The sequence below is a fragment of the Leiobunum rupestre genome, chromosome 6, assembly GCF_980474605.1.
Source record: "Leiobunum rupestre chromosome 6, qqLeiRupe1.1.hap1, whole genome shotgun sequence".
NCBI lineage: Eukaryota > Metazoa > Arthropoda > Arachnida > Opiliones > Sclerosomatidae > Leiobunum > Leiobunum rupestre.
This window is the reverse complement of record NC_143389.1, coordinates 28,155,759-28,177,024: the sequence shown is the minus strand read 5'-3', so window position 1 is coordinate 28,177,024 and position 21,266 is coordinate 28,155,759. Positions and strand designations below refer to the sequence as shown.

The 21,266-nt window shown below is 35.7% G+C and overlaps 1 protein-coding gene across 3 annotated transcripts in view; it reads right to left on the bottom strand.

Moving 5' to 3' along the window:
• Positions 1–21,266, bottom strand: part of tna (Zinc finger MIZ domain-containing protein tonalli) — a 262,606-nt gene that overhangs the window by 62,058 nt on the left and 179,282 nt on the right. For all 3 annotated transcript variants that reach the window (XM_090176869.1, XM_090176871.1, XM_090176870.1), the window contains one exon: positions 3,697–3,946. In XM_090176869.1, coding sequence (XP_090032995.1) covers positions 3,697–3,946 — 250 coding nt within the window. The remainder of the gene's footprint in view (positions 1–3,696; positions 3,947–21,266) is intronic.

Below are 21,266 nucleotides of genomic sequence, written 5' to 3'. Positions count from 1 at the left end.
CCCGCAACACCATCAACACGAGCAGTACACGCAACGTACGCGAAATTATTTGGTCGCGTGACTGAACGGGTCTCGCGCTCGAGCTGCGTGTCCTTATTACATCAGCACTAATGACTTCATACCGCGGTTGTATCACTCGCGAAATGTAAGCAATTTGTTTAAATATCCGACAACCCGTACGAATGAATCTCATTTCTATAAACATCCAGTTATTAATTCAGGGTTACCACCATATTTTCAGATTCAAATTCTCAGACTTTTTCTGCTTTCCTTGAACATTTTTTATAGATTTTCCCGTGACAATTTAAAGGACAATATTACACAATTTTTACTTCATAAATTCAATTTTCACAAACGTTACTTGGATTGGTTCTTCGTATAGTATTAGCAGGATTGCCACGGTTTTTTTCGATTCAAATTCCCCGAATTTTCAAGGGTTTCCCCGGACCACTTCTAGAGATTTCTCTTACCTTTGTTTAAAGCAAAAATTATAAAATTTCTAACTAATATTAAAGTGAACGTTAACCATTTGCCGCCAAAAATCTATTCCTTGACGTTTTCCTGGCTTTTGTACTAGTTTCTTGAAGTTCCCTTGATTTTTTACTACTTCAAATTCCCCGACTTTTCCTGACTTTTGCGTAATTTCTTAAAACTTCCCGACTTTTTGTACTATTTCTTAAAATTCCCTGACTTTTCCATGAATTTTGCACTATTTCTTAAAATCTTTTCGCTGACTTTTGCACTATATCTTAAAATTTCCTGACTTTGAGACCCATTTTCAAATTCCCGGATTTTTGTACTATTTCTTTAAATTCCCCTAGTTTTCAAGGTACTGTGAAAACATTGCTTAGTATAAAAGCGATTGTTTGGGTTATGTTTTAATTAACGTTTACAAAACTTAATACAATTTAAAAAAGTCAAGGAAAAAACTAAGTTCTTTGACTTTCCTTGATCTATTAGGCCTATTTTAAAATTCTCTGATTTCGATGACAAGTGGAAACACTCTAAATAAATGGATGTAGAAGTCTCCTGAATACTGTGATGATTTATTTTAAACTTATCGATGAAAACGCTATTCAACAACCAAAACTACCGCTATAAAGAAACTCCAGTGTGTAATTAGTTAATCAAAATTGAATCGGTAGAGTTCAACACGTGGCATCCAATATCTTAATGGCTAGCCTGTCCAATTTCTGAATTCGGGTTTCGTCAAGTCACGAAGATGTCCAAACATTTGGATATAGTTAGATAGTTTCCGTGATCTACTAGGAGTTATAAAACAATCACAGAACCTATTTCATTTCTTAAACTTGGTTCAAAAATTAGTATTACTTTCAGGAGCTATTATCGTAATGATAAGGAATTTATAAAATTCCAAAATTTAAAATTTGCAAACAGTACACTAAACTTAAACGATAAATAATTCAATAAAAATTAAACCTTCGACAAATAAATTAATGGACCAAAGTCATAATAAATTCAGATCGCATCGCTGCCAGCGCTCGATCCTAACGAGATAATCGCGAAACATTTCCACTCCAAATACCAAGGCACGAGTGTAAAAAAATTAGATGACCTAACCTCGGATATAACGTCGTTCGCTTATATTGTTTAATATTTGGGTGGAAATATTTCCAATAGCGAACACTGCGGCGCTACGAGCCAGGCTGTTTAAAAAACCTCAAGCGTGCCATATAAATACCAGTCCAGTAATACACGGCATTTGGTTATGCCCCCGAAAAAGAAATTCTTTCATTCGAAGTATGGTTTAGCAGAAACAAACCCTTTCAAGAACCAACAAATTTAAAACTAGCTCTTGAAAGAATTTAAATTTTTTCTGTGTTCACTTTTCATGAAACTGTGCTTACTAATAAAAAAACGGACGAAATACTGTAACTTATCTTCTATTGATACAAATTTTATCTTAAAAGCTTTTGCTGTAGAATCTGCCTGGAATTCACATTCAAAATAACGTAATTTTTTAAATCACTTACCTGATAATGAGTGTAAAATGATACAACATCATAGGTAACATAAAAACCATAAGTATGGTAGGAGGGTAAATTATTTACTAAATCATTTCTTCGCAGTGACTTCAACAAATATAAAAATATTCTTCCGGGTATAAAATCAGCAAAAGCTTAGCGAAAATGAAAATGCTTAAAATAACGCAATATTTTGTCAAAATAATGATATTGAAACTTAAAATTTACAATTAAGTTTTAAGGGTCCTTATTTCAGAGCTCATTTGTCAGTTGGAAAAAATGCATGATAGTAAGAAAAACACACGTACAAGGCTAGAAGTGTCATGATTCTTAAGGTTTTTATGTTATTTGTTTCCTATTATATCTTAGAATTAAGATAATGTACCAGTACGCTATTGTGAGATCAGTCGAGGTGCGTTTAGTTTCTAAATACTCTTGGATTTTCTTGTAAGAACAGCGAGAATTACTAACTTGTGATTCTGCTTTTAAAATAATATTCTAACAAGACATTTTAGTCAATTTTAGGACTACATAGGTGTAAGAGTCATGTATTTGATTACTTAAATAATAAATTGGTATATTTCTTATGTAATTTTCAGAGATTAAAAATATCTTTAAATTAAAAATTAACGAATTAATTGACTCTATACGACTGGTATTTGAAACTATAATCACAGGAAACGTACCGGCACAAAAATGGAAATCAAATAAGGTTAAGTATTGATCGAGAAATCTCAAATGGCATTAGAAATAAATATCCAAGATAGTTTAAGTTTAATTAAAAATCTGGCTAAAACCCCTCTTCCGTAACTCGTGCTAGCAGATCCGGCCAATCATAGTCTCGGATTTTTTCAGCCTTATAAACGGAGCTCTAGCGGGAAACTAGTAAAATTCAAAAGCCGGTATGGCTAGTTCAGTAACTTAAATTAAAGATTCTAAAAAACAATTGAAATAAAAGCATAGATTTAATTTAATATTAAAAAATAGAAGTTTTTATTGATATTATTCATCGGATTTGCATTTCGTGTCAGGAATTATTTAAAATGTATTTGAGAATATCTCGAACGGTAAGCAAAAAGATGAAATATGTAAATCAAAATACAAAACAAGTTAGCCAACACTGAAATCACTAATGTGCTTATTTATACTTCGGGATAATGACTATGTTACCATGTTCCGCGAGCACAATGGACTAGTTTTCAGTCGCGTCGGAAAATGCGCGAGAGAACCAATCAGAACAGGGTGGGCACGATTATGCCACGAATTGTTGTCCTGCTAAAAACCGTGTGGAAAATCGTTTGTCCATGGTTTTTTCCACCTCTAGTGCCCAAATTCAATAAAAAGTTAATAATAAAAGCAGTGATATTCTTTTATTATATTCACTTTTCTTCTGTCTTTTCTTCATATCTCCTATTTGCAATGACCAAATTACTATCTTAATAGATGTATCAATGATTAATTTAGCCTGAAAAGGGTTTTTTCCGGTTTTTACCAGTTCCCGGGAAAAACAGGTTTTCGCCAACCCTGAATCAGATACCGTGCCGAGTTGATTGATTTTTAAGGGGAGGAGCTTATTGGCAGACCGTGAGGTGGAATGAGATGGAGGGAGCAACGCAAACTCCACATACTCATTCTCACGAAGTATAAATATATACATGTGTAAAAGTAGCAAAGAAAAGCGCGAAGAAAGAAGTGGTGTGTGGTGTCTCACCTTTGTTGCGGCGGAACCGGCGACATTCCTTTCTGGGAGAGCGTCTGATGCATGGCTGCCGCAGCAGCAGCAGCCGCGGCCGCCGCCGCCGGGTTGGGACTGTGAGGGTGCAGCTGGGGCGGGTGCCCACCTTTGCCCGGGCCGATCTGCTGCCCAGGATGAGATTGCGGTTGCCCGTCACCGTCTCGCGTTTTCTGGTGCCGAAGTAGCAATAGACGACCCAAATCTTCGCACCATAGGGACAGAAGGGCTACAACAGAAAAGGTAAACAAAATCTAATATTAATTTCTGTAAAACAAGCTTAATTACATGGTAATTTATGAATATAGTAATGATATGATAGGTCGTTGAACAGGGTTACCGATTGGTAGAAATATTTGTCCAATAACAATAGTCTGATAATGAAGTCCGCATTAGTACCGCAATTGGTAATGCCGAGTCGATAACCATTTTCCAAAAATCTGTACATCGTACAGTCGTACGAAACTGCAGCATGAACACAACCGTTGGTAATGCTAAATATTTAATCAGTTACGTAATCACTTAAGTACAGGGAACTTCACAAACTTGTACACCGATTACGGACAGTGTACATCCACCGAAGGTTCGGGTTTGGGTGGAAATCACAGCAGCACCAAATTAAAAGACTAACGGAGCACCTGACCAATGACCACTTGCTATACACAAACGTAATTGGTGTAGCGAGAAGTGTACCAAATCGAAGGCTACCATCGCTCTGAAATCACAATTGCCGAGTGATTTCAGAGCGATTACTGTAATCATGTCAGTCACTGATTGTGAAAGTGGTCAGTCATATGACACTCGTAACCAGTGGTGGATACAGAAAAAAACCCAAGGGGGGGGGGCGCTAAAAGACATCTTGAGCTATGGGTGTAATAACAAATCAAGTCACCGCGCTTGAAGCTGGGCTGCCCCCACATGTATCCGCCACTGCTCGTACCTAATAGACAATTTCCTATAAACAGCGAATCATATATAAAAAGGTCTACACTTTTCTCTTTGAAAATACGTACATAAACTTAAAATGAACAGATTCATAGAGATTCTCCCAAAAAGATTTTTACACAAAGAACTAAACAAGGCGCTGAGATTTCCAAAGCTAAGGTTAATAGATTAATAAATTTAATTTATTCTACGTAGTTTGGGAATATTATTGAATTGTCCTTACTTGTTTTGGTCAACTGCATGAATCTTTCTTAATCGATAACTTTGTGGTTCTCAAAGGGAAAACCATTAAACGTTCCGAACAATTAGGGTCGTTTTCAATTACAAGAAAGTTTCCTCAAAGAAAACGGTAACAATATTTTGCGGTTACTTTGTAAAATGGTCACGGCAACACGCGTTTTGAAGTTGCGTTCAATCGTGTAATAGCGCTCCACACAAGCGTAAAAATACGAATAAGAAAATCATTCAAGATTAAAAGCCATCGATTGAGCGAGCGAGCAAACGACTTTGTTAATGATGATCAGAACTAAACGCAACCGGGAAAAGCGGTAAATCAATGAGCTACAAATGAACACGACTCGAAGAAATGGTTCATGTCTGAATCACGAACAAAAACGCGACTGTTGTACGATTGGAAGAAAGTTTATTTCAAAGAACAAAACATACTGCGGACATTATAGATCTTGGATATAAACTGAAGAAATTATTCTTATTATTGTTTTGCAAAGTGTACAAGACATCAACTTGATATTGTCACAATATAATTGAAGGGTGAAAACTAATTTTTCAGTGGAGTTCATTTTAAAAAATTTTAACTGAAATTTGTTAACGCTCTCGGCATATTTGATATTTTTGTCTTTAGGTATAACTTACAAATAGTGTCCGAAGTCACAACTTAATCATTGTGAATAGTAAATTTTTGTGAAAGAAATTTCAAACATATTTAGGATTAGATCGTTACGAAGACCGAATTATCCTCTGACATCAGATATCTGAAATAATAAGTTGAACAATTTTTGGTTCATGGAAAATATCCTAGGCCTTTTGCAATATAGTTCATAGTCAAAATAAGGCCCGAGATATATTAAGTCTATAGACTTAATATATCTCAGGCCGTATATTCTTGTATACAAGAATTGTTCCGGAAAACCCAAATTATTGTTTAAATACTGTTAAAATTTACGCGCTTGCGAGATCCACTACAGAACAAATAACAACGTTTCAAACAAGTTGTTAAATGCCAAATATAAATGGCTATCCAAAAGCAAATTGCTCGCGTTAAAAGGATGGTTTTCACTAGGAAAAAAACGCCACGCAAAAACAATTGTATTAGGGCCAATGGAGATTTTTAGGCGTCAAGGCTCAACGTCGCGGCGTTTTTGCTCTAGTGAAAACTAGCCTTAAAGGGAATATAACCTGCAAAGCAATCTTTATGAAAGACCCCTTCAATTTTTAAAATTTCCCTGTACAGTGGCGCCAAACATTTCTAAAGCCAAAGGCAAGAGCGGCCAAAGTTGCAAACGTTGGTGTTCCACACCAAATACCTGAGGTTATATTCCCTTTAATAATCATTTTGTGAAAAGAATCACTCCGTATTATACTCTTAACCGTCTTGTTGGATAAAAAAAGGGGAACATATTATATGTTGGCAAAACTCACCCCTACAATAACAGTTCCGCGGGAAGAAATGAAGCGATACAAACATAACACGAGGAGTCCATGACCTGGACGCTCTCTCGCGCTAGAGTACACTCATCCCCCCTCTTTCAAAACATAAGTCTACCCTTCCAAAATTGCAGCGAATTCTTTGGCTGTTCCTTCGTAGCTTTAAAGTGAGGAGGGAATCACTCGCGGCGACGGAAGTAGAAAGCCAAATCCGCGTATCGGTCATGTTTTAATACGCCTTTGTTGTCTCTTGACTAAACTGAAACTTGACATGTACTAAAGACCTACCACCAGGAAGTGGCGTCGGACTATAATAGAATGGTGTGCGCGGTCAATTCATATTTTTGCGCATCCAAAATACCTTAATTTTACAATGATGCATTTTTCATTAAAATATAAATTTTAAATTATTATTTTAATTACTTAGCGACCAAAAGATGTTTTTAATAAATGCTACTTAAACGCGAAACAAAATATACGAGACAATTTGGTTACTATAGCAACAAAATTGCAGAAATGGGGTATGGTAGACAACTCTGCCGCTAGGGTTTTTTTTTACATTGTTAAGGCAATTACAGACACGTTTCAGACTGCATTACATCTAAAATGTATTTATTTCCACTTGTGGAGTATAACCGTCACAAGCTTACTCTTCAATCGCCAATTTGATTGACCTTTAGGGTCGAAAGACCGTGAAGTAGATTATGAGACACGGGTCGAATCGTCTCATCATAGTCATATAAATAAATACATTTTTGTTAATTCATTCACGATAAAAAAATTATATATATAAAGAAAGATTAGAGAAAGTCTAAAAAAGGCTTAAAACTAACATTGTAAGATTGAGATAGACATATAGGTATTTTATACAGCCACCATTAATATTTAGTCAGATTAATAATGCTCAGACTGGGTTATTTTAAAGCTATTTAGATAAACAAAAATAATACAAATTTTTTGTTCATATTTATATTAATCGTCTGGAAATGTTTATTACTTAAGTAATATACGAAAGTGAAAGCAAGGCTACATAAAACGATCATACCAGTAAGAGTAAACTGAGGGGGGAGGGGATTTTCGAGTCATTGCGCTTGGGGAGGGGGGGGGAGGACCCCGAATCGGCCCAGGCTTAGTTCGGATACCTCGTGAGAAGTACAACTAGTATGTACATATATATATATGTATATATATGTATATATATATATATATATATATATGTATATATATATATATATATATTAGAGGCGTAAAAACGTGAAACATTACGCGGAGGTTCTTCGTTATGAAGAAGGTTGATGATTTCTGCGCCGCCGGTCGCCGCGAGGGGGCGTTTTCGACCTTGGATGAATGGGAGAGCCGCTACACCTGACGTCAACGAACTCGACCCACACGTATTCTTGCCCAACAACGCGGAGCTGAAGAAACATTCGCTAATTGCACCTTCCCTCATTCTCCCAGCTTCAACTAGAGTTTCCGGGTGGAGCTCTTTTGTCGATAAATCTAGACTAGTTTTATTGAGCATCTCGTCAATTGAAATTCGCGGAATTTCGCCTATTTCTGTGGGTGGTAACGTAAGATTCTATTTGACATAAGTGTGCCATTTCTATTTCGAAATAGCGTATTTAAAGTTTAGAATTTTTCTCGCCGGATGGGTTTATCTTTTTGGGTATGACGTCGATACTACGTCACTCCGTATGTAGTTATTAGATATTATTTGACCTAATTGATACATTTTCATAGCTATTATTATCGTGACGTGATCATTGCTATAGGGGAAGGCTAGCGTCTTTCCCCCATCAGACCCCGCCTTGGAGCTATGACGTCCCTCTTGTCAAAATATATCGTGAAATCCTACTATTGCGGCAATGACTGGATCCAATGTCCAAATTCTGTTGGAATCCAATTTAGGTTTTATCAGAATTTTCTACATAGTAATCGGTTCAAATACAACGCAATTAAATGTGAAAAACCTTAACGGAGTCGTGAATTTATTTAAGAAAATAAAATAGATTTTACTTAAAATATGGCCATACGGTACTTTGGAGAAATGACCACTGAAAATCGTCGAACGTGACGTTTTCTAAATGAATATCGTCGATTGTTTAACCTGGCTGGCAGATGGCGCCGTGAAACAATACGAGACAACAAATGGCAGCTCGAGAAGACGCGTAAATGGAAGAAAGGTGAAAATCGGGGATCGATGAAAACAAGTATCAAGGTAACGGACGGAAGAGCGCGCTCATTTGGAAGAGAGCGAAAAGCGGATGGAAGCGTCGACACTGATCGAGACATTCCGTTCTGGCGCGCTCTCCGCCAGTGGCAGGTGGCCAACGATCCAGACAGGGAATAAAACGAACAAGGCCTGAAATCGGCATGCAGCCAGAGACGGGGCCAGCCGAAGAGAGTGCCGAAACTAAGGTTTAAAAAAAAGGGACAGCCGAAGGTAAAAGAAGGAACGAGGGGGGCCGCGAAAGGAATATTTCACCCCCCTGCCCTGAACGATAGCGGGACACGGATGGCTGTAACGTCAGAGGGAAACGCTGTCAATCGGAATGGGCTCTCGCAGTTGCGGCGGAATTGGCCGCCGGCGATAGTTGGCCACGGGAGCCGAACTACGAAAATAAAAAGAGATTCGTTTTTCCCTCAACGGATGACAGCGAACGAAACTCGGCATGTGGCGCAATCGTCTCGGGGTCAGAAACCAACGACTTGACGACAGAAGCGAATAAAAGCGTCAGTACTCGCGGTTGTACCATTGTTGTTGCCTTATAGATAACAGAGACACGGTAACAATCTACAATTCAATCAATTCTTCCCAGTCCATCGAGCTGAGACATAGTAACAATCTACAGATGAGGACGGTACAGTAAAACCCACCCCAACTCATCGAGCCTTTAATTCCATTAAGTGTAGACCACAGTTTTTACAGAATTAAATTCCCTGACTTTTCCAGGTTTTCTCTGACTACCTAGGGTGATTTTCCTTGACTTCCTTTGTGCCCAAATTTAACCTGTATTTTAGTAAAGGTTTCCTATTTGCAATCGAAATTATATTCCCTGACATTTTCCTGAGTTTTTGACTAATTAATAAAATACCTTGACTTATCACTGACTTTTAGACCCATATTCAAATTCACTGGTACATTTCCTGGAATTCTTTCACTTGGTGTCTTATTCTACCTAGTTCGTTAGTGATAATCTTTATTATTTAAAACTACATATATATCGAGCTAGACTAAGGCCCCTGGTAACACGATAGACCGTTCACTTAAATCGTTATTGGATAAAAGTTATTTTAATGATAAGGAATCGGATCTTTTCACCACGGGAATAAAATAGACCTACCCGTAAATTCAATTTCATATGCCATCTTGGCATCTTCAATTTCAGTAGAGGCCGATACACGCGTGACTTAGGAGGAGTTCCTCGTGACATTATTAGAAACCGATTTTTAAATACCCGAAGTCTTACTAGATGGCGCCAATAGTCTGAAACGTTGAAATAAAATAAAAGCACAATCTAAAAAAATACGAAAAATATGTTTGTTTCGTGTTGCATAAAAGCATCTCTTAAAGTAGTAAATAAAAGTTTTATTTGTAATAAACCTTCCAAATTTGAATTGAATGAAATTTTTGACATCTGATATAAATAAAATCATTGAAATAGAACCTCCAAGGGCTTCGCTCTAATTTTTTGTTTCCCTGTATGGAGTTTGTGAATAGATCTATCGATTTTTTATATTAAATCGGGCAATATAGACAACAAGATATGATAAGTGAGACCACGCAAAAACGTCAAGTCAATAGTTGACCAACAGAACGTACATTTAATGAAGATTTGACATTATCCTGAAACGAAGAAAGGGAAGTTTGACAATGAGCTCTCGAGTGGATTACCCCTCGCCATCGAGAAACTAGAGCCAATAGTAAAAAAATAAACTAACTTAAGGGAAATATTCCTTAAATTTTCCACGAAACGCGTCTTTCGCTCCCCGCTGCTGTTTCAAGGTAGGCTTAAGTTACAACAACCTCCTTCCCCCTTTATACCGATTTCTTATTTCTAGCCCCCCCTCACAGATAAATATATTCGAACGGGGGGGGGGGGGGGGGCTTAAAAATGCGGTTTAAAAAAAATGTCGGGGGCGGGGGGAGGTACCGCCGGGGGGAGTGAAACAATAGCGACGTGAGGCCAACGATGGAAAAATCCCAGTCTCATAAAATATAGCATCTTTTTCATACCCCCCTTTCACCACTCCCCCCCTCGGAGCCCTTTTTTACGTAATTTTGGAAATTTCAGATTTCATTTTTACGATGAAAGATTTCGGTTGTTCGAATACCTGTTATTTGTTTAGAGTTAAATACATTACCACGTTTAAATTTTGGCACTCCAAAGTCACTCTGTTGGAATGTAGCAATTCAAATTAGTTCACTGACAACTCAGTTGATTTCAACAGAAAGATATAAATTATGCCAGTTTTAAGGTCTTACAGTAAACTTTCAACTAGACCCTCGCTTAAATAGGTATTATTACATCTCTCAGGGCCACCAAAAGCGGGCCCGGAAAAATATTCATTTCGGGCCCCAGTAGAGTCGTAACTATGGGATATAATTATACATTTTAGGGGATAAGTATACCTCGTTTGTTCCGAATCGAGACCCCGTAATTGGTAACGGTCGGGGCTGGATCTAGTACTTGTTTTAGCCCTGCAGGCTAAGTTCTTTATTATTTGTTTAGTTTGAATTTTCATTAGCCAAGTAATTATAACCAAAATTTCCTCGAATTTAAATTGAAACTACGGCAAGTGGCGAAATCAGCGTTAATTTAGAGTTAAAATTTCCAATGATATTTCAGCCACTATATTATCTTTCGTCATTGTGTTAGATCCGCCCTAACCATTTTTTCCTTCCGACACTTACAACCGTCTTCATTAGTGTCCGCTATTTCTGTATTTAGTCTAACAAAAACGTTACAATTGACGCGCCTCTGGAAACTTTATGGTTAAAGCCCAAAATTTCTCAACTTTTTTCTTTAGCTTTTTATTTTCTTTAAATGCGTTTAAGGCAATTTAAAAGATCACAGTTTTGGGACGTTTGCTATTTTCTCATTTTGATTTATTATCGAAGGTCGAGATGGACATTTTCAAGGTCAACATCCACATATCCATAAGTTCTATCATTTGGGCACTTCTGATTAAAGGTGGCAATTTACGCTAAAATAGGATAGATTTAATAAATTTTAAAGCGAAATGTTCATAAATATTGTATTTTATATAATTTATTATGCCTTTCATATTTTTAACTCGTCAATTTGAAATTTTAAATGTTGAATGGGCAAGTACGATAGTTGCGCATCCCAGTAAATAAATGTATTGAAACATTTCATAACAGCTTAGTTATTTTTAAAAGGTCACTTAAGAAATAAACGTCAACATTACACGTTTACGTATTTCGAAACCTTTGTTTTTATCGTAAATATTTAAGTTTATTTACGTATCGAAGTTGACCCCAAATAGAGCGAGCGAATGTTTGATGAAAATATCACACTTAAAGGCCGCCTTTGCTAACAGACATATTATTGAATCCAACTTAAAGTTGTGATAATTCTTTGTTTTATTTAAAACTGAGAACCAAATTCGAAATCGAAAATCGGTATAAAAAGCAATTGACAGAATTTCTTGGAATTGGCGAAAGATTTTTGTAAAATAATGTTTTTTTTTTCAAGGACAAGCTGCACTAAGGGTGACGAAATATTTGTTCCTTGAATAAAACTATTAGATACGCGTTAACTAGCTATACTATTTTCTCTAATGTGTTTCTTATTTAAGTTTAAACGTAAGGTGGCGCCGACGACCTACTTAATTTTAAAAGAAAAATCTAGAAAAAACTACTATTTAAAATAATTTGAAATAAACACGTTATAACATATACGGCTTTTGAAACACGCCTGTTTAAATAAGAGTGCGATAATCTATTTTAGAAAACAGACGAAACATTTTACACATGTTTTTATGGGTTGTCTATAAATCTTGAATTCTAACATTGAATTTGAGACTAAAATATTAATAAAAAAAATTTGAACAAGATTTTGTAGCAAACTCCGCAGAGAAAAATTAAAATAAGTTACCTGCCTTTTAACCGAATTGGGGCTATATCGCTTTGGTTTTAGGTTATAAACTATTAATTATTAGTTCAAAAGTATGGCGCATAAGGTCAAGGGGTCCAACTTTGTAAAAATTATTTTTGGATATCCGAAGTCATATCATTCAATTGATATCTGTTTGGTTTATAACTTTATGGTATATTAAATTTAAAACATTTTATGTTTATATACACGTAATTGGTTTGGTTTGAAGTCGAAAAATAAAATATTAACTCAAAATATTATAGTGTAGTATAATTACTATAGTATAATCACACCATTAATTTTATATTAACTAGATTCAAGAAGGATTGCAAAACAAATATCACATTTCGTTTTTCAAGTTGAAGTGACATTTTATAACCAAAAACAGCAAAAGAAATCCAATTGAAATGAAAATAATAAAAATAAAATATTATCTTCAATAAAGAGTGTTTAGGCATTTTCAGTTCCTTGTAAAATACCGCTTTAAATGTCGGCGCAGGCAGAATATGCTAATTTACAATACACTAATAAAACTTTTGCGCTTACGCAAAATCTTCGGCAACAAGCCAAGTAAGTTCGTTCAACAACTGCATCGTTTTAACCGCGTGAAATTGCAAAAATCTCTGATATAAGGAAATTGACGGCCAAAAACATTTATCGGTTAAAAACACGAGGAACTAAAAATTTAGGAAACCCATCGTTTTACGCCAAATTTTTTGCTCAGGAAAAGATATTTAAATTTATAAAATTCAATCTTGAAACCGATATTTAAAGGAAAGATGAGTATTTTATTTATATCCCATATTTTAATTATAAATTCAATGTGAAGACTTTGAAGAAAATACGTAAGAAATTATTTATTTATACCTCGTTTTTCTTTAACACTTTTCTAACACTTTTTTTGTTAATAATATTTTAGTTTCATAATTCTGTTATTAAAAAGGTTAATTGAATTGAATAGTAAAATAATTATGAATTAAATAAAAGAAGGAGTTGGAAAAAGGCCTGCCGTTGCCCGTTTATTAAAAGTTTGAAAATATTTCCATTCTCTTAGTCCCAAAGTACCTCAACTAAATTTTATTTTAAACCTTAAACTTTGAACAGCTTTATTTCGTAATATATTAGCGATTCAGTACTGATTTTTTAATGGTGTAGCTTAAAGCGAATATTACTTCAGGAATTAGATGTGGATCACTAAATACTTCATTTGGAGATGACGTATACTTTTTAGGGGGATTATAGGATCTAATCTTCTCGCTACTTATCTAAATTATTAATTTAAAATTGGTGTTAAATTGCGATTAACAATTATCATATTTAAATTAACCAAACACACTGGAAATCTACACGCCTAAGTTAATTAAAAATGAAGGAAATAATTGAAGGCTTTTAAAATTTATTTAATTATGTTCGAAAAGCGGCTAATATAGGATCTCTGTAGGCTACGGTATGATGCTACTAAAGTCTGCGACAGGTGCTACTATAGCTCTACATAATTCCAGTCTCCCCATTAGGAGGAAATTATTTCTACCTAATTCCTCGATATTTTAAATTCCCCAGATTTAAATTAACTAGATATAAAAACCGCTAAGCTTCTATAGTGTTTTAAACAAATATTAATTAAAACTTTGTCAAAATTAAGGTAATAAAGTGAAAAATAACGAAATACCGAAAGGAGTTTTTTACAGGATGATAGATGTATTAGTATCGAACTTGGATAGAAGTAGTTATCTTATAAAGATAATAGAGTAGTAGCCGCCATTTTGGTCGCAAATTTTTTATCTATAGGAAAGAGCATGGGTGACGTACTAGAACGTCACAGTGCCATTACTCTATAGAAGTGCATTCTGTTTTTGACTTAATCAGGATTGCAGATTCAAATTCACGCATTTTTTTAAAGATTTTCCCAGAATTAGTCAATTTTTTTTATTTAATGAAATAATTTCAGTTTATATATCAATTACACTAAAAGATACTTATTGCAAAGTTTACAAAAGCTTACTTTTTAGATCACTTTTAAAATCAAAATACATTCCCAGATAATAAAATTATCTGACCTAATTTTTTAGACCTATTTTACATTTCTCTGAACTGTGTGACATCTGCGCTTATTTTTAAAATAATTTCGGGGCGGTTAATTTTGAAGTAGATTACTTGTAATTTTTTTGTAGAGGATATTAAAGAAAACTTTCCTTTGAACTAGTAGATAATGTTCGTTTAACTACTGAAAACTAACTAGACAACTTTTGCTACAAAACATTAAAATAAACTGGTAGTTCGACTAAAAGTTGTTCAATACGAATAGATGCTTTTATAAAATAAAAGGTATAAGAAATCAAGTTTACAATGTTTTTCCGACTTGGCAACATTGAGCTTTATAAGTATTATTTCGAAACAAAACAGACTGTTTTGTGACGTGTTAATATTGCTACTTTTTAACCACATTGTTTTAAAGAACAATCTACAACATCACAAAATCACGCAATCTTTATTTTTGCGTAAATGAACGTAAAAAATCGGGAAGGGGGAAAAGAGTGGGAGGGGGGGCGGGAGAGAGTGTGCGCGACTGGCCAAAAATAGCAGCTGTTCAAGCACGCGCGGCCGCCTCATGCCCCCCTCCCGCGCTTATTTCGCGGTCTTTTTCGAGTTTTAAATCTTCCCCCTCCCGCGAAAGGAGTTGGAAGCAACGCACGTGGTTGCTACACGCGCTCCCCGCGGGAATACAAGGCCATCTATGATTACTTTTAGGCATTTATATCAGCTGTAGGCAAAACGGCGCGCGAATCGAAAATACTTCCGTTTTAAGCCGCTCAATTCAATCGCCATTATATACATTCAAATTATTTTTATTTTATCACCGTTATTCGCTACAGGTATTGAACGAAGCGTTATATTATATTCAAAATAAATAATAATTACGTTAATCTACATGAAATCTGGAAAACGCTTAGCTTTAGATAAATGTTACTCTCGGTATTTTCAACGTTTTATAGAAATAAAATTGCATTTTCATTTCGGTACGAGCAGCATTCCAATTATTCAATTACTTTTTCATCGCGCGCGAATAATTAACCATGTCGAGAGTTTAGTTAAACGAGATTTTTAACAAGCATTGCGGCGATTAGGCTAACGCATTTTGAGTTTCAATTTACCTGACTTACCTTTTCCTAGAGCTTTCTAACATCTCAGAGATATAAAATCCAATTGAATAGAACAAAACACATCAATTTATTGTTATAATCAGCGGGGTTTTTTTTCCAAAAATATGTAAAAACAAAAGCTGGACAATTTTTAGAGAAATAAAAAAAGTGTAGTTATACTTTAATTTTGAACAAAAACGCCATAGAAATATGATTTAAAATAGCACCATGGAATTTCTTTAGCAACTAGAAACAATGTTAAAACACGTCCATAGATGGAGGCAGTCAATAGCGCGATGTCGCAGCCGCTTTCGAGTCGCGAAACGACCGATCAGAGCTTGTTCGAGATTCCGTCCGTCGTTTTATACCTCGAGGCGAACGTACGAACTGATCTCTCCCAGTGAGCTCCGCACGTAGGCGCTCGCGCCACCTTCCTAGCTTTCATTCTGGAGCCCCGCGCTCTAACTTTCCCCTATTTTATCACAGAGTTCACCTCCTGCTCTTTCACGCCCCCCCTGCCCATTACAGCCCCCCTACGACTTGATACGGCCCCCCTCCTTCCTAGACCCGGCTCAAGGCTCCACTAGCCCCCCCCCGCATTCCCCACGCCACCTAGCAAAACTTTCCTTCCCCCGCATTTACCAGTCTCTTCCCCGGGCTTCTCCCTTGACAGCGCATTTCGATCACCTTCCCCCTTTATCTATCTCGTGCGGCCCCCCCCTTTGCCTCGACTAGCGCTATCCCTTCTTCCTCTAGAGTAGAGCTCCTCCCCCCCGCCTTGCCCTGCTCTTACGTCTTGCGCGCCATGCCTCTGTTCAGTCATCTGATTCTGACCACCCTCTCGCTCTTCTGCCCACCCCCCTTATCGAGGTTCAGGGACCGTTCCTTCAGCCGCGTACATTTATATCACCTATTTATAAGTATATTTTCTTTCAATTTAATTTATGATTTTCAAGTGATTCGATAATGTATCGGTTATACGTAACGGATTCGTTGTTAAGCGGATACCGTAAACTTTAATAACTGATTTTGTTAAAATTCACCACGTCTAACTAGATGGAGCCGATTACCTTCGGGAAAAATCTATTATCTGACTCTCCGGAAAAAGGAGGGTCACTTTTGGATAATATTATTTCGGGAAATATTATTACGGGACATAGTATTAAGGGACATATTATTATTTAGGGACATAATATTAGGGGACATTTCATTTCGGGAAATATTATTACGGGACATAGTATTAAGGGACATATTATTACGGGACATAGTATTAAGGGACATATTATTACGGGACATAGTATTAAGGGACATATTATTACGGGACATAGTATTAAAGGACATAATATTAGGGGATATTTTATTTCGTGAAATATTATCACGGGACATAGTATTAAGGGACATATTATTACGGGACATAGTATTAAAGGACATAATATTAGGGGACATTTTATTTCGGGAAATATTATCACGGGACATAGTATTAAGGGACATTTTATTACGGGACATAGTATTAAGGGACATTTTATTACGGGACATTTTAATTCGGGAAATATTATTACGGGACATAATATTAGGGGAAATTTTATTTCGGGAAATATTATCACGGTTATATTATTTCAAGATATATTATTTTGGGACATTTTATTTCAAGATATATTATCACGGGACATAGTATTAAGGGACATTTTATTACGGGACATTTTAATTCGGGAAATATTATTACGGGACATAATATTAGGGGAAATTTTATTTCGGGAAATATTATCACGGTTATATTATTTCAAGATATATTATTTTGGGACATTTTATTTCAAGATATATTATTTCGGGAAATATTATTTCGTGGCCTACCATTTCGAGACATACTATCATGTGGCACAGTATTTTGAAGCATTCTATTTTGGCATTGAAATAAATAAATATGAAATTTTCAATGCCTTTGACTTCCAATCCAGTCAGTCTTCGTAAGAACATCAAATAATATTTCCTCCAGTTCCAGTCACGATAGAGCTACTTTTAGAGTAGAGCATTATTTTGAGCACTAAATATAATTACCAGGTGAAAACTTTATAATTAATACTTGAACATTTTTCACAAGTAACCCTTATAATTTCAAATATGTTTAAAAGTTTTAAAATCGAGACGTGAGCAACTTCTATTTCAGAATCTACTTTTCCTGTAGAAGTGGCAGCTTAATATCAAATAATTAGTAATTAATAATTAATTACTAAAAACACAAGGAGAACGCAGCTAGCCTTTAAACACGCTAACGTAGTTTTGTGTACAAATTTCATTGGATGAGCCTTTACGGAAAGGGGGAAGACAATTTCCAAATTTTCCCCTAAAGCTCCTAACCAATGAAAACTGTACGCAAGAAAATGCGCGACTTTTGACGGGTTGCGTTCACCTTGTGTGGGGTGTTGTGTTTGTTGCAAAGTCAAGGCAACGCAGCTCTTAACGAAATTGCACATTGTGACTTTGTGGATAAATATTCTACGACAAAGACTCAAAAACTCGTTAAAATAGGGAACGCCTCACCTTTTGGGGTGGAGCTTGAGTTCGCTCTTGACGTCACAAGCTGCGCGGGGAGAGGGAAGGAAGGATGCTCGCGAGGCAACCACTCCGCATCTTGTGACGTAGAACAAGAATAAGCGACTTCGCAGTTTAAAATATTTTTTGTTCCGCTCTTAGCTCTATTTTGCTATTATCACCAAGATCAATAAGAATATAATTTATTATATTATATAGAAATGAATTGAAATTATTTATAGTAATTGAGGTTTAATTACAAATTTTAAGTGGAGATAACTTATTGGTTCATTTCCTTTCTACTTCCACCAGAAACATTTTGTCGGAATTAAGCTAGTGTTGTAAGTCGGAAAATTTTCATTCCATGATTAGTCTAATACATTATTTGCAAAGTTTAATAAAGCGGAATTTTCGCCTAATTTTTTCGAATCTAAAAGTAAAACTAAACCTCTAGACTAATTTAAACTGATTAACAATGTAACACTATTAATGTTTTGTAGTATGTTTACTGATATTAGACATTTTTTATCGATAAAAAGTTAAAAACATTAAAAACCCTTAAAAAGTAATTTATGTTAAAATTTTTTATTTTTCCGATTTGCGAAAATTTTTTCCGCATTTTATTTTCCCGGAAAAATAACAAAACAAAATTAAGCTAACCGTTAACTTAAATTTAATGACTAGGTAGTCCCAAAAACTACGACATAAAAGCTGCTCTTATTTTATAACAAATTTAGTGTTAAAGAGAGAAACAGGTCGAATTAGGAGTGAATTGAAAGGGAAAAAACTGAAAATGATGCGACGAAATAAATTGTACGGCGAAAATAAGTAAATTATTAATTAATTAAACTCTGAATAAGTGATTCGTCATAGCGTATTGAATTAAAAAAGATGAACAGGCAAGAAATATCAATAGAATTTTATCGAAAGGGTTTGGAGATTTATGCGCTAAGAGAATTGAGTCCGTTAGAGTAGTCGATGAAGATATTAAAGGGGTTAAAATACATCTGCGAGAATGAAGAGCGAAGTAGCAGGGGAGGGATGGGGGAGGAAGCGGATATAGCGAAGGAGTTAAGCTTCGAAGCTGGAGGAAGGCTCGATCCGACACGCCCTCTCTCGCCATTGGTCGTCGCTTTAGCGGGGAAACGGCAGATTTAAAAGAAAAGCAAAGGCGGCCGAAGCTGTTTCGCGAGATCTTCCATGAATATAACACACGCCAGCGAGAGAGATTCCGTCGCCTTCGCCACGATACGAAGCTAGCTTGTCGGATTGACCATCGTTACGCTCGGTACGACGCTGTATTATGGGAATTGATCGTCCCGTTAACCTGACAACGGACGGGCTCGAATTCTAGCCTCAGATAGCGAGAGGGTAAATCGGGTAGGCAACCCGCGGGGGACACCTCCTCTACTGATCGAGCGCTCCTTCCGTCTTAGTATATTTCAGAGCTTCCCAACGACGATCACTACTTGCCGACTAATTTCTTTCCAAAGGTACCAAAGTGAAGGACAGAGATTACTCACGTATCTGTTGATAATTGAGAGATATGACCACCAACTACGGGTGTACAATTATTTCTGGACATATAGACTTTGTTTCCAGCCAAAACGTTAACGACACCAATTTAATTATTATAAAAGTTTATGGGTTGGTGGCATATTTTATTTGCACCTAGTTACGCCAAGAAAATAACATCATCTTGGTAATCATACTAACCTGTATTTTTTAATTTTTCACTATTAACCTATTTTTTTTTTCGAAATTGTTTTTAGATAAATTAAGAAGAACAAAAAAAAATATCGAAATCTTAGGGGTGGATAAAATATTCGACTTACTGTATTGATTTTTCCGTCATGTAGAAATTAACGAAATCGCTGAGCGAATGGAAAATACCAAACGAGTGTACAATGGCGGTAGGATTACATAGGGTTACGTGAAATTGTATTTCAGTTAACAAAATTTAGTTACTACTACAGTCACCTCGTCAAATGATTTAGGTAACCGATTATCGAAAGGATTTAGTCAGTTTCTTATTTATAGCCCTTCGAATTTTATTTTACTAAATTTTAAGCGTTTGCATTGTATTCTAGAACAGGTGCCAATTGACAACGCGTGCACAGTTGTTGTTCATAAATATCATGTCATCAAACATGACGAAGTTATGTTAGCACAACACAATTGTTAAGTCAATAACTCAACAAACGTAAATTGTGGTTTTCTTCTTTACGGAGTTTCTAGGCGAAACGAATCAGAGTAAACTGGGAAAAGGGAAGAAATTTTGATTTAGGAGCATATTCTAGGAAGTGCGCTCTTCATAACAACTTGTTTACGCCTCAATCTTTCATTTTGGATCGTAAATCTTTTAATATATCTTTCTCTGTTTCCAGGCTGCAGCGTTTCTCTAAAATATACGAAAGACGTATCTCTGAAGTTCCGCTAGTGTTTTTGTGTTTTCTCCGATTAAAGACTGACTGAATTTTACTAGACATTCTTATTAGCTCATGTTGAAAGTCTAAAATTTTAAGTAGAAAGTGTAGTCGTGTTAGTTAAATCGGGACTTTTTACAATATAATTGCGTAATGGCGGCTTCTCCTAAAACACCGGTGTACGCGTGTTGGAACACTTCTACAGGCTCTACACCTATTATTGGTCTATTTTGGTCTTTGCCATTAAAATAAGGGAAACTAAGAAGAACGATGGAATATCAAAAACGATAACAAATTAAATTTTTGTAATTTTTTTTAAAGGTTAGAAGATTGATATTGATATTAAAAATTAATAAATTAAATCTAAAAATATAATTACTGTGAAAAATAGTCCTAATAGAGTATTAAGCGTAATTATAACACATTGTAGTGATTACCATGGCAACGTAAGAGGGGTCACATTTTTGTAAATCAGATTACTAATTTTCGAAATACAGTAAATGATTTCCAACGATTTCTCATAATTTTTCAATGATTTCCAGCAATTTCCTTTAGTGAATTCCCGTGCTTACCTACGATCTCAACACCCGATTAATAGAGTGACTCAATTCCCGTGCTTACCTACTCAGCATCGTATGTCTTCGTGAATTCTCCTCGCCAACTTCCATCTACAAAAAAGTATCTTGCCGATAGATAGGGTTTTTATACGAAACTATTTTTTC